At 34.2% G+C, this 14,393-nt stretch overlaps 2 protein-coding genes and 1 pseudogene across 3 annotated transcripts; 1 reads left to right on the forward strand and 2 right to left on the reverse strand.

The window, feature by feature from the left end:
* The first annotated feature begins 1,030 nt into the window (after positions 1 to 1,030).
* LOC106383026 (coiled-coil domain-containing protein 25-like) lies at positions 1,031 to 2,960 on the forward strand. 2 transcript variants are annotated; one of them, XM_013823136.3, is made up of 6 exons: positions 1,031 to 1,302; positions 1,746 to 1,873; positions 2,038 to 2,141; positions 2,224 to 2,311; positions 2,433 to 2,494; positions 2,593 to 2,960. In XM_013823136.3, the coding sequence occupies exons 1-6, from the start codon at positions 1,190 to 1,192 to the stop codon at positions 2,743 to 2,745; spliced, it is 648 nt and encodes a 215-aa protein (XP_013678590.2). In that variant the 5' UTR covers positions 1,031 to 1,189; the 3' UTR covers positions 2,746 to 2,960. The 2 variants fall into 2 exon arrangements, with proteins under 2 accessions (XP_013678590.2, XP_013678591.2); XM_013823137.3 differs by having other exon boundaries at positions 1,074 to 1,302; positions 1,737 to 1,873.
* A 102-nt stretch (positions 2,961 to 3,062) lies between these two features.
* Positions 3,063 to 4,128, reverse strand: LOC106383185 (annotated as a pseudogene).
* Positions 4,129 to 6,243: 2,115 nt separating this feature from the next.
* LOC106383184 (aspartate aminotransferase 3, chloroplastic-like) lies at positions 6,244 to 7,481 on the reverse strand. The gene is made up of 5 exons (XM_048747726.1): positions 7,284 to 7,481; positions 6,710 to 6,781; positions 6,578 to 6,639; positions 6,416 to 6,499; positions 6,244 to 6,331 (listed from the first exon to the last, which is right to left on the reverse strand). Exons 1-5 carry the CDS (start codon positions 7,479 to 7,481, stop codon positions 6,244 to 6,246), a joined length of 504 nt encoding a protein of 167 aa, XP_048603683.1.
* Between the last annotated feature and the right edge of the window lie 6,912 nt (positions 7,482 to 14,393).

Here is a 14,393-nt window from a genome sequence, read left to right on the forward strand (position 1 = left end):
GCTCAGTTGGTTGGGTTTAAAACATTTATAGCTTCAAGATTTCGCAGAAGTTTGTTTAGGGATACTGGGCTCTTACTAAATGAGCCATGGGCCATAAAAAAAATAAAAAAAATGCAGTGAGCGTGAAACGAAGATGCGACCTTCAGATCTTCAGACTGACGCTCTCCCAACTGACCTATCCCAGCAAGTTGTTCCATTGAATATTTTAATTATATTATAGTCTATTTATGTACTAGGTTAAGTTTTACTAAAACAAAATCTTAGCGTGTCATTAATTAAAAATCATAACCTAAGAAATGATGATACACTGTCTTGTTGTTCTTTGCTATATAAGTCTCATTCCAATCAAAGATAATCTGGAGAAGTGTGGTTTAGGGTTCTTTAGTGTGTGAGTCAGTAGTTTCTTACTTCTTAGCTGAGCCATGTGCAACAATATCTCGTACCTTTGTCACACTGCTAGTCATAATCCATAGTGGCGTTGTTTCAAAGAATCCATGGATCTAATTTTGGAACTCCCTTATATTCTCCTCCGGTCTCTTCTCTCCATTTTTCTTCTTCTTACTCTTATCGCATTTGGTGAATACCGTAGTCATTCGAACCTGAGGTTATAAATTAACAATAACTCATCACACAGAGACAAAGACAAGACATTACCATACGCTTCTTCTTCCTCAATTCGCCACTACCTTTTTTTATCACAAATTGAACAACTTAGCTTAACTTTCTACAGTACAGTTTCAAATTTTATAACTACATATCTAACTGGTTGGATTTTATAATGGAATTGAGTGAATTTTGAAGATTTTTTTAATTAAAACATGAAAATTCAAATCCCCAACAAAAAATTCAAATCTATAAAATATTTATAAAATCTACATAAACAAATATCAAATGTCGAGTTTCAGGGTTGTTTATAACTCTTAGTAATATCGTAGGTCTTATGCGTAAGATCTGTAGAATATAAGGGTTATTTTATAAATATTGTTTTTAGTAAGATGAGAGGAAAAAAAAAAGGAGTCAGCGGTTTTGCGTTTTCTTTACAAGTGTTCTCTCTCTTTTTTATATTCTCTCGAGTGGTTACTGTTTCTTCATTGTCCAAAACTCGTAGGGAAGAGAGGCAGGTGCGAGAGAGAGAGGGGGAAACCCTATATTCGATCTGCTCCGTTCGTTTTCTCGAATCGAAGGCGATATGGTGTTCTACTTCAAGGCCCGACCAGATGCTGGAGACTACACCATCTTCATGGGGCTTGATAAGTTCGAGAACGAGGAGCTCATCAAGTACGGCTTCCCCGAAGACGTCTGGTGAGCTAGAAAGATAATATTCCTTTTTTTTTTATTCCGGTCATCCATCGGATTGCCTAACCGTGAAATTGAGTTGGTTTGATCGAATTTGCCGAGTTTGTTTGCTTCATACGTTTTGTGGATTGGTTTATACGGTGAAAATATAACATGTTGGTGTAGGTTTGATTTTGATTGCTATAGGGTTGTTGTTTGTATGTAGAGGTTGCTAAGCAATCTGTGTTCCAAGGCACCCCACTATTCTCCTATCATGACCACGCTGATATGGGCCATTTGAATAACCGGAGAGGCAGCCGGCTGTGCTTTTCCTTGAGAATTAGTCTAGGTCTTTTCATAGATCCGGAATATCCCATGTTGATCAAAAGAAAACATGCTGTTGAGTATGATTTAACTTATGAATACATTATGTCTACCGTCTGGTCATTGGTGATTATCAGCTGATGCAGGTTTCACGTTGATAAAATGTCGTCGGCTCATGTCTACTTGAGGCTTCATAGAGGCCAGGGGTTTGATGACATTAGCGAAGGTGTGCTTGAGGACTGTGCTCAGCTTGTTAAGGCTAACTCCATTCAAGGTAAAGTCTGAAGCCCTTTTCGTGAAGTTAACATTTACAATAACCAACTAGTCTTGGAGTATCAGTTTTTTTTTTTTCATTTCTCAGTTTCGTTTTAGAAGGAGGGCACATGTAGGCTATATACTGATTTTTTACCGAATGGTGTGAATGGTATTATGTGCCAGGGAACAAGGTGAACAACGTTGATGTTGTGTACACTCCCTGGTCCAACTTGAAGAAAACCGCCTCCATGGATGCTGGTCAAGTTGGTTTCCACAATTCCAAGATGGTAAGCTCTCTCTTCATCTCTTCAAAAATTGAAAAAATGATCAAGCAATGATGAATTTGACTGATGATGGGTTTCATGTAAGGTCCGGACCATCAGAGTGGAGAAGCGAGTCAATGAAATAGTTAACAGATTGAACAAAACTAAAGTTGAGAGAACACCTGATTTCAGAGGTAAGTCTACAATTTGAATTGCATATGAGAAACGGATAATTGATTAGCTTTACCACTAGTGGGTCTGACCTTTTGTTAAGATGTATTTAGAATGGTTGTTCGTAATTGTTTGTTTATGAAGCGGAGAGAGAAGCAGTGAATGCTGCAGAAAGAGCTGAGAGGAAGCATCATCTGAGGGAGAAGGTCAGTTTCTTCTGTCTCGGTCTTGGTCCTTGTCATCTTCTTAACCTGTGGGAAGTCTCTTATTGACAATCCTCATTGTTGATGGGAGTATTGTGCAGAAGAAACATGAAGAGATAGAGAGGCTTGAGAAGGAGAGGCAAGCCGATATGAGGAGTTACAAGGGACTAATGGTAACTGACAAAATGACATCTAACAAAGACATTGCTTCAAGCAACAAATCGCTTCAGGAACTCGAAGACGATTTCATGTAAACGTGAAGGCTTATCATGTTGTATCAGCCTTGGATGATGATAATGATGATCGGTTTCAACTTTTGTTTCTACCTAAAACCTTAACTTGGTTCTTATACGAACTCTCTTTCGTCCATTTGAATGTTTCAGAGGATTGAATGCGAGTTGTGAGAAAAACAGAGAGCATATATATATAGTAGAAGAGGTACAAGACTCTTGCGTACTTTATTAATCAATGGGATTATAAAATAACAAATAATAGTAACGACATTTATCTAGTTACTGCCTGAAATGCTGAAAAAAAAACAAAATAGAGATTATTTATTAGGACCGGTGTTTCAGACGTGTTTGGTAACAGCGGCGTGAATAGAGTCAGCAAGGTGCGGAACCGTCTTGGAGCTAAGACCAGCCATGCTTATCCTCCCGTCGGATGTCATGTAAACGTGGTACTCTTTAGTCATAAAAGAGACTTGAGCTGAGTTTAAACCCGTGAACGTAAACATACCAATCTGCTTTATGATGTGACTCCAGTCACCAGGCGTCCCTCGAGCACTTAACGCCTCGAAAAGCTGTTTTCTCATGCTGATGATATGATCAGCCATGGCTTTCAGTTCAAGAGTCCATTCGTTGAACAAGTTCCTGTCACGGAGGATTACAGCCATGATTGATGCACCGTGAATCGGAGGGTTTGAGTACATTGGTCTTATGACTAGTTTAAGTTGGCTTTCGACTCTTCCCGTATCCCGCTACATCTGCTGATTTGCATACCTACAAGCACTCACGCAAGCCCTTTATTAATTAGTACCTAATACACGTCCCTAAGAGTATTTTAAGTTGGATATAATCTTACAATGCTGAGAGCTCAAACTCGTTCTCCATAGAGTCCCATGTTCTTTGCATAGCTCTGAGCAACGAGGCACTCTCCACCATAAGCAACAAACATCCTAATCGGTTTCGCATCTGTATCCAGGCTTCCACTTGCAAAGCCCTGCAATACAAAAAGAGATGAAAACAATATATAAGACAAATATAACCTATGTTCACAAAAAAATGGCTAGATAATATTTAAGCATTTTTATGAGATTATTGATTTGTGAAACGTCTAAAATCTAAAAAAAATATTACGTTTAGATTCAATTTTCTGACTAGTCGGATGCCTAAATAGATTTTTAAAACACTGGTATTAAACATTTTACTGGGAAGAGACAGAAATGGTTTAAACAGGTGTACCTGATAAGCACTGTCAAAGAATGGCATCAATCCTTTTGAACGCATCAACTTTCTGATTTGCTCCCATTGTTCAAGGGTTGGATCAACACCAGTTGGGTTATGAGCACAAGCATGGAGAAGCACTATAGAACCAGGTGGGGCATCACCAATGTCTTCTAATAAACCTGTGAGCATAAGAAGAAGAAGAATAGATTATAAAAGGAGAATTCGGCCAAAAAAACACGAACTTTGCACAAATTGTCAAAAGAAACCTGTACTCGAGCCTGGCCAAAAAAACTCTTTACTTTTGTTGACTTTTTCAGTTTATTAAGCAACTTACGATTGACTTACCAGATTAACACACCGTTAGCCCACAGTTAAGAGAGCGTTAACGAGACGTTAAATGTTGCCGTTAAGTAATACGACGTCGTTTCATCCATTTGTTTTGTTTATGAAAAAATCTGAAGACGACATCGTTTTGTTCAATTAAAATTGTTGTTCGATGGTATCGAACGCGTGCACTCGTGGTCGTTGTAAGGGGGTTTTTGCCACTGAGCTAGTGGAATTATCAAAAGAGTACCATATAGATTTTATTTTATTGATCAAAAGATGTATCGATGATTGAAATAAAGAAAAACGTAACCCTAATTTCTCAGAAACCCAAATCGATTTGGGGATTTTTCTCTCTGAATCTTCTTGTGGTGTGAGGAGATGGAAGGGAGGTAAGGAGATCATTGAGGCATTCCGATAACGGAGTTGAAGAAGCGATTCAACAGTCGAAGAAGGGTGGAAAAGGTGGTGATGGGAGTGTGTATGAACCAAAGAAATCGCTGGAAGAAGAGTAAAGCTGCTTATGTGAGTTTGTCATCGCCGAAGAAGGCCACGAGGAAGAGTAAAAGAGTTGAAGGGGAATCGATGTTGGCATCTACAGAGGTGTCGAAGACAAGGCGGGGAACTTCATACGCTGGGTCGCCTTTATCATCGCCGAAGAAGGCCACGAGGAAGAGTAAAGCTGCTTCTGTGAGTTTGTCATCGCCGAAGAATGCCACGAGGAAGAGTATTGTCGAAGACAAGGCGGGGAACTTCATACGGTGGGTCGCCTTTGTCATCTCCGGAGAAGGCCACGAGGAAGAGTAAAAGAGTTGAAGGAGAATCAATGTTGGCATCTACAGAGGCGTCGAAGACAAGGCGGGGAACTTCATATGGGCCGCCTTTGTCATTTCCGGAGAAGGTAGATGGTGGTTCAACTCTGTCTCCTAGACAATCGAAGAAGCAGAAGGTAGATGGTGGGTCAACTGTGGCTCCTCCTAGAAATTCGAAGAAGAGTCAGGTAGATGGTGATGACAGAGAAGAATGTCCACAGAGTGAGACAAATGACAGAGAAGAATGTCCAAGTGAGGATGAGAATGATATTGCTAGCATTGAGGAAGAAAACTGTAGAGATTTGGGTCCTTATTTTGGTGATGAAATAAGAAATGATGACTGTGATGTTGATGAAGACGAAGGGGATGATGATGCATGGGATGATGATAAAATCCCTGATCTTGTGTCATCAGATGATGAGAATGAGGAGGAGATGATACCTGCTCAAGCTTACAGAGCAGACATTGATCCAGAGGAGCTCCTTCAGCTTGGCAAGACATTTTCAGATGCTGAGGACTTCAAACATGCTTGTCTCAGGTATACCCTCAAAACCAGATACAACATCAAGTACTACAGATCCAATAGCTTGAAGATGGGTGCAAAATGTGCTGCTGAGATGAGAGATTATGAGGCTCCATGTCCCTGGATGGTCTACTGTTAGTATCATTTCAAAAGCCACAGCACATCCCATGAAAGCATAGTTTTTAGTATCATTTCAAAAGCCACAGCACACTCACCTTGAAAGTTCAACCCACGTGTCGACGGATCGTAGTAGTGGTAAGTTTTCACTGACAAACCAGCTAAGAGCACCATTAACCCTAACACCCTTTTTTTTTGTTTTTTTGTCTGATTTAAAAAAAAATATTAAAAACGAACCAATCGCGGGCCGCCACGTGTCAGTGGGGCCGCGAAACAGTGCAAGACTCGACGCTTGATCTGGCGTTTTTGGCATCGCTTCTTCCTCTCTTATGGTGGAGCCCACCCCTTAACACTCCCCTAAGCCCCCATGTTAACCCTGCTCTAAGGTGGAAATTTTAGGATGGTTTGCCCATGTTGGCTGAGTAATATAAATTGTTCTCTGAAAGCAAATTAAAAAAAAAAATACTTAAAGTTTACATGAATGTTATTAATTAGTTCAATTATTAGTTTATCTACCTGATGATAATGCTAGGCTAAAAACTCTCCTCCAACTCTGAGGGAACCAGTACCAGACAAACACTCCACGGTTGTAACCCGATTCTCTCGAATAGCAGGACTAAGCCATGCGTACGTGAAAAACCACCAATCAGAAAGAAACTAATGAAAACATAAAAAAGGATAATCAGAGACAGCATTGTACCTGTCAGCGCCTAGTATGAGCTTAGCGCTTAGCTTGTTGAACTCAACCAATCCAACAATGGGCAGATACTCCTTGACTCGTGAGCTACAGATCAAACACACAAGAGTCAACATCATCATCATCATCAAGCACGAACTCAACCTAGAGGAAAGAGAGGTAAACCTGTCATTGATAAGCTGCTGCTCAGCTTTCCTCACAACATTAAGAACCAAAGGTTTCCCCTCCTACATCACATTAACACCATTAACAAAACCAATAGATGAAAGAGCAGAGACAAGCTTCATCAATCATTACCTCAGTTCGGTAAGCACCAATTCCCAAATTAAGCTTAATTGGGCTAGGGTCCTTGTTATATGCAATTGTCATCTGTCATCAAACAAGTATCAAAATATATCTCACTACTGATAATACATAAGTTTATAATTAACCTATGTTTCAGAAACTTCCAATAATCTTCGGTAATGTTCTAAAAATCGGTTTAGTCAGCGCCTAGACACCCGCATAAGCTCATAAGCTACAAATTGGACCTAAACAAACAATTTTTCTAAAACAATTAAAAAAAAATCGGTGTATGCATTCAAAAAATTGATCTAAACGCTGGCTTACGTAATAATAACTCATTATAAAACGCAAAATCACCATCTAGCTATTTATTGAGCATTTGATGATCGGTGACATCAAAACTTCTCTCATTAAATCTATCATCATCCATCACGAGGTCTTGAATTACGACACTAATCAATAGACGATCCAACGGAATCACGACTAGAAAATCAAATGTGTAGGACATATATATCCACACTCGTCTTCGAATATGTTTGAAAACTACAACACACGGATACATCGAAGAAGAAGAAGAAGAATGTACCCCAAGAATAGGATCCTCTGGAGCTTGGACAAGATGAGCGAAAACAGAACCGGATGAGACTTCCGACGTAGGCGAGGCAATAACGGAGCTCAGACGATCCGTTGACGGAGAATCTGTCCCGGCGGTGAGATGACGGAGCAATGCACCGACCCTGCGATCGCTTGGCGACGACGAAGATGAAAATTCAGTAGTTTTCATTTTTTTAGCTTTGTGTGTATGAATACGAATTTGCCTCGTTTTCTTATAACAGTTTTGATTTTTATTTTATTGTTTTCGAAATTTAAAGTTGCCACGTAGGCTTAGCATAAAGTTGCGTGCCTGCGTTACGATGATATTAAGGCGCCATCATCAGGATAAATTATCTTACGTTCCACATATTCTTAACAATGTTTTACATTGTGACTATCTTCGCTCATCAATATAATTAACAATGTTTTACATTTTAACTGATAAAGTTTTGGTAATAAAATTCTTGTCCGTTTGGAATGCTCACTCTTTTTTGAATAATATATATATGAACCGCTCGTAAATCATGTAAGAAAATCATGGTTTACAATTTCAAAATCATATGAGAAATTTTTTTAAACAATCAAGAACTAAACCGGATTAAACTGGTTAGGAAGACAACTCTAGATCTAGATGAAAAAGAGGCCATCATCCTCTTGCAACCCCGCCGCCTTGACTCTGAAAGAAAAAAATTAGAGAGAGAAAGATAGAAAGAGGTGGTGTGTCTTGTCTGGAGTGCTCATTCTTTTACCTTGTGTTCAAGAAGCTTATCTGATTTTTTTTTCTTAACATATTACCAAAAAAACTATATGTTTTTCTTATTAACGAGTCTACTTGAACAGGCTGAAGATGTGATTTAATAAATGTATTATGACTTATGATAATGATTGCTATTTCGGTTAATTGATGAAGCTAGAAGAAATTCTCTTATTGAGAATGATGATAAAATGAGAGTGATATGTACTAATCCCAAAATCAGCTTAGTTGAGTTGGTAGCTCAAGTCTATTTTAATATATTTAAATTTTGTATTATGGAACTGTTTAACTAATGGCAGAAACAAAAATCCAAACTTATCAGTCTACTGCTCAAAGCAAATCATTCGATCTGAAATCCGGTATTATTTAAAGGTTTCTGAAATTAGCCATATACTTTTAGTTGATATGAATGACATTTTCTTGATATAGTCAAAAATAGAAATCATATTTTCAGGAATACTTAATCATACAATACAGCGTTTTCAGTTGGTGTGCAATGACGCGTCCATAGGAAAAAATTAGGACGGATTAGATTATATATATTCGATTACTACTAAGAAGAATTTTTCAGTTTGTCTATTGAATTCTTATCATTTTACATTATAAGAATAAAAAGAAAAAACTAAAATGTTATTGGAGATATGAATATGTGCAACCCCACTCTGCTTCTCTTTTGTTTCCATCCGTGGTTAGGTGTTGATGGTCTGCGGGTCAGCCCACTTATTTGTAGGGATAATTCATCATATCCGCAATTAGTTTTCTACTAAATACCTGTTGTTTAAAAAATACTTAATACAATTTAACATCTATTTTAAGGCTAATGTTATTTAAAGATTTGAATATTATATATGAAAATAGCTGGGAAAAATCTCTTTGATTCAGACTATTATTGGACCGGTCCTTTCCGTGGATATCCATTTTTGAAGGGTCTAATAATTTAAAGGTTATATACATATCTTATCAATTATAATGGGAGTGGCTCGTGTCTGGCATACATTTATCGATATTTTGACATCTTAATGAGAACGAAGACCCAGTTACGAGTATCGATGGCTTAATGTAATTTGTTGAGATCCTTGCAATTTGTTGTATACCTGGCTTCAAGAAATCCTATGGTGTGAATAAAATTAGTACTATCATAGATTCATAGTTGAATTATTTTATAGTGGGTGGGGTTTCTGAGTTTTGGTACGCATTTTAGTGATACTTAATGGATTGGTAACTAAATTCATACAATAAAGATTATATAAAATTTACGCAAATCATGAAAAAATCAATAATATTATGAGGATGATATTCATATATTAGCAGACTTAGTTTTAAAATAAAATAAGAAAAGATTAGCAATTTTTTTGTTATGTAAGTATAATTTTCACCTTTGTACGTATTTCAATAACGCAATTAAGATGTAGTTCAATTTTAAACTCTCGATTTTAGTTTTCGACCGAAGAGATTATATTGATCGTTAGATTTAAATTATTTTGATCTTTACAAGAAACCATAAATGCTGAAAATGATACCCGAAAACTTTATTGCTTACACGACAAAGTAAAGTGTTAGAAGTTTGTGAGATAATATTGCAACGGTTAAAGTCATGGGGGGTGTAACGGTGTTTGAGCTGTGGCTGTAACTCGTTTGAACCTAAACAGCGTCCGTCCTTATTTCAAAGAATTCGATTTTCTATAGATTACGACATACGAGGTAATCCAAAATAGTTCTAGTAACCAACAATTTGTTTTGAACAACACCAACAGTTACTTATTTGATTTTTTGAACAACACCAACAGCAAACTAATTCTTTTTAGAACTAACTGGTTAAGAATTGTTTCGATGTCAAGTGCTATATGAAAATGATAATTCTACTAATGGTTTATTTCAACAAAACTAACGATCGATTTTAAATTTAGAAATAAGAATTACTTTTTGTAAAATGCTAGTATGTAAAATCAAATAAATATAAAAAATCAAATAAATAAATAAACAAAAGTATCTGACTTGGTCTGTTACGTTTAGCTATATCAAGTGATGTTTGTGTGTGTTTCTTCTTTCAGCAACAATGATGTGTTGGATCTTGTGGCTCACATGAAATGCCTTTTGGGTTCAACCCAGTTCCTAGGTAATGGCTTGAAGACAAGGTATTCTCAAAGGCTAGGGATATTATAGATTATCATTTTTACACTAAAAAAGACCCAATAATTTGTGAAACATTTAAAAAATTTGAAGTCAATTCTTAGATTTTTTTTTGTAAAGATGGAAAACGCTTTACTAAATTTTCTTAAATAGACTTTTCTTAAAATAAGTAGTACTCTTTGAAAATTTAATAAGAATTGTAGTATTTTTTTTTAAAAAAAGAGTGACATTCTAGAATTTGCTCAACACTCTGGGATGTATCCAATCTAAAATTTCGGCTGATTTGATTTTTAGCGAAATTTTACATGATCCCAATGAATTTAAGAGTTTACATTAAACCAGTCTTGAATATCAACTGAAACCGTGAATTTTAATTTTAATTTTTTTAACTAAGAAACTCTACCCAAACATTTAATTTAAATTAAAAACTTTAAATTTCACAACTTAAAATATTTTCAATAACAGTTTCAGAGTATTTTATGAAATGTCAAGTTCAATAACAGTAGATTTTAAATAAGTTTTTAAAATTCATGTTTTAATAATAGTGAATTTATCATTGATACAAATAACCTAAAACTCTAAGTTGAATAACCCTCTTATTGTTTTATAGCGTTAGTTACTGTTTTCATACAGAAGGGTTCTAATTTTTGAATGAAACAACCAAATTTACACCAATTAATAACTATAGTGAATAAATAAAAATAGTTTAAACCAGTTTCTAAATATTTTAAACAGTAAATCAAAATAAAAGAAAGATATCATTATATCATTTAAAATAAAGCAACTTTAAAATAGCGGTGTTTTTTTTTCAAGTGTATTTTTCTTTGTCTTGTAAAAGAAATATTATCTAATTTTTTTTGCAAAAAGTACATACCTTAAATTTATAAAAGTTGAAAATTAACACTATTTATTTTAAATTTTTACAAGAATTTCATAGAAATATGATTTTTTAAAAACCAAAGTTTCTATAAAATATTATTATGAATGTGGTTCTATTTTTTTTATAAAAGTTGAATTTCTCCATACCTGCATAGTGCATAGAAACACCAAATAAACAAAATTTAATTTAGATAGTTTGATCAAGCTTGGATTTAGAAAATTCTGTCTTTTTCGTCAGTATTGTGTTTTTTTTTAAGTTCGAATTTAGTCGATTTTTAGGTCAGTGCGCCATTTAAACAGCATTGACCAATAAAATCCAAACTCAATTATGTGTTAATGTTTTGCACGCTAATAGATCTGGAGTAATTTATAACCGTACAAGAAAATTATACATACCACAACTTAAACAATAAAAATGAAATATTTTAATTGTTGTTGTCTTCTTAAAAAAAATTCCACATTCACTCATATATTGTAGTCTAGTATTAATAGGATATTTTGGATAATAATTATATTAATTGTACTCAGCCATTGTTTGCATGACCTTCATGTAACCGGTTGGATTATTATAGAAGAACTCTTATTATAGTTTTTTGTAACAGAACTCTCATTATAGTTATTATTATTTTTTTTTTGTTAAACCAGGATGTTCAGAACCTAGGTTCCTACTGGCATTTTAATCATATCTACCGCATCTAATATATTGTGAATAAACACGAATCAAAATCTAAGAAAATAAAATGATTGAGGTAGATATTATTTTAGGTTTTATATTTTATTATGTGAATAAATAATTTTACAATTTTTTTATTCTATATTTTTAATAGTCTAAAACTCCGGTTTCTTTTTCTTTTCAAGAATACATATTTATCGTAGAAATTGTTTTTTCCTAATTCTATAAAGCATTCGGTATAAATGATGATCTTTTACTGGTGCAAAAATAGAATTAAGATAATTCTATAATTAACATATAATCACATACAAACATATATATACATGCATACTTATTTTACATGTACATGTTTCGGGACTCGATCGGGATCTTACAATTTTGTAATTATGAATTACAAAAATAAATTAAACACAGGTTAGATGTAGAGAGTTTTTAGACCTCAAACCTATATAATTTTTATTTAATCAATGTCATCAAGATTTAGTGAACTACTCATTTGTAATTACTCTAGTACCACTGACGTTGCGGTAAAAAAACAATAAATACATATATATATATATATATATATATGATAGAAGTCGATCAGTTTTGTTGGTTACTTTTTGTTTTTTTTTTTGATCAAATTTTGTTGGTCACTTTCTCTCGTAAATTTGCTACAAGTCTATTCATATCAAAGATAATTGTCGGTAAGTCGGTATTAAAGATACTGGACACACATAAACACACAACACACAAGCTTTTATTTCCATGTTTTGGTGGAAAACTGGAGTTAATTGATGGCTTGAGGGTTTACGTTTCCACCATAATTACGACCTAATAATAACATCATTAGCTAAATAAAAGTACGTAACGAACACACACATGCATGCATTATCATTAGGGACAGAAAAGCTGAGAGGAGATTGTGGTTCATGAAAATTTAAAACTAATATCGCATGATTTGGTTTCACATAGAATTATCGTTCGCTCCTAAGTTTAAACTTACATGGCTTATGTTGTCTCACACTATATAGTTATATAACCCTTTAAAGCGTCCTCCTTTTTCATTATTACTTGTTTCTTACATTTTGAATGAAAAATTATTACATTGCCCATCCATAAAGGAATAATTTTATTGGGTAGATACTATTGAGGTTCTGTTATTTGTTTGCTTTTGTTTTTATGTTTACGTGTTAGTGTGTTTGTTTTTCTATATGGAAGTTTGAAACTACAAATCAGAATTAATATGTACTTGAAATGATAAAAGTGTGAAAATGTTTCTCTTCAAAAATCTCATGTACTTGAAACGGTGGAAGCGTTGTATTCTTTGCCGATAAATATGATTTACCCTTAATAGTTAAATAATTAGAGGTTGGTCATGAGTTTAATTAGTGAGATTATGGACCCAAAACTATATGTGAATTATCTTGTTTACGTACAAATATTACAATAAAATGTTTGGATCGTCCGTAGAGCCAAAACACATTTCTGATAAGTGATTTGAAATTCAGTGGCGGAGCCACGATAGTGGAGAGGGGGGCAGCTGTCCCAGATAAAACAAAATATTTATCCAAATCGTTACGTAATTAACCAAAGTTTCACTACATCACCTTGTCTTGCCCCCGTTAAAATTTTTTTCCTGCTCCCACCAAACCTTCGCTTAAGCTTCACATCTCACTATTTCAGTTTTTTTTTTAATCTCCATTTCAGTTTTTTTTTAATCTCATATTTATCGGTTGTAATAAATTATTGGTACTTTCTTATTTTGCATGTACACTAATATCCATGACAAAATATTCAATGCATTTTTGTATTTTATTTAAAGAGGTTTGTTCAGTTATTCAATAACTCTTTTATATATTTTTCATTGGTTAACTATTTTGATGAGATAATTAGGTTTTTATTATTTCCTCATGAGCCATAATTAGGTTATTTTCTTTATAAATACCATATACAATTTTTATTAAAAATATTTAAGTTATATGTTAAATTATATAAATAATAAAAATATTTATTTAAAAATACCAGCTGTTTATCACTTTATTTAATAATATATAAAAAATTTATTTAATAGTAAATATTATTTGAAGAAAAATTATGCCCCGGTAAAAAAGGTTTCTGGATCCGCCACTTATTTGAATGTCGTCTAGGAGCTAAACACATCTCAACAAAGTGAACCGTATGCAAGTGCATATCTGCGGGCATAAACTACTAGTTAGCTCGAATGCTTATAAGGAATTTAATGGCCCACAAGAGTGCATGTATAATTAAATACGAATAGCCAATATCTGAATAGTCTTATATGGCCCACGATGCACATCAACCGGCAATATTGCCATTCTTTACTTGATTAATGAGCTTTTAAATTTGAAACTGCTCCATTGTGTCTGGTGTTCACTCTAAGCTGAAGAAACTCTTATCACCTACCCAGTTTTATAATTAAGAAATTTCGGATCTTCAATACATATTTATATATTTATATATATATATATATATATATATTTATTTATTTTTTCAGCACATATATATTCTTTTAAATTTAGAATCAATAATTTATAATACATGTGATTCCGCAGAATGCATCTAACATCTGTGTTGATAAAAATGACTTTCGACAATAGTCTCTTCAGATCAGCCATCAATTGTTAATAATAGGAGCTTACTTATTAATGTTTCTAACATAGAAC

The sequence above is a fragment of the Brassica napus genome, chromosome C2, assembly GCF_020379485.1.
Source record: "Brassica napus cultivar Da-Ae chromosome C2, Da-Ae, whole genome shotgun sequence".
NCBI lineage: Eukaryota > Viridiplantae > Streptophyta > Magnoliopsida > Brassicales > Brassicaceae > Brassica > Brassica napus.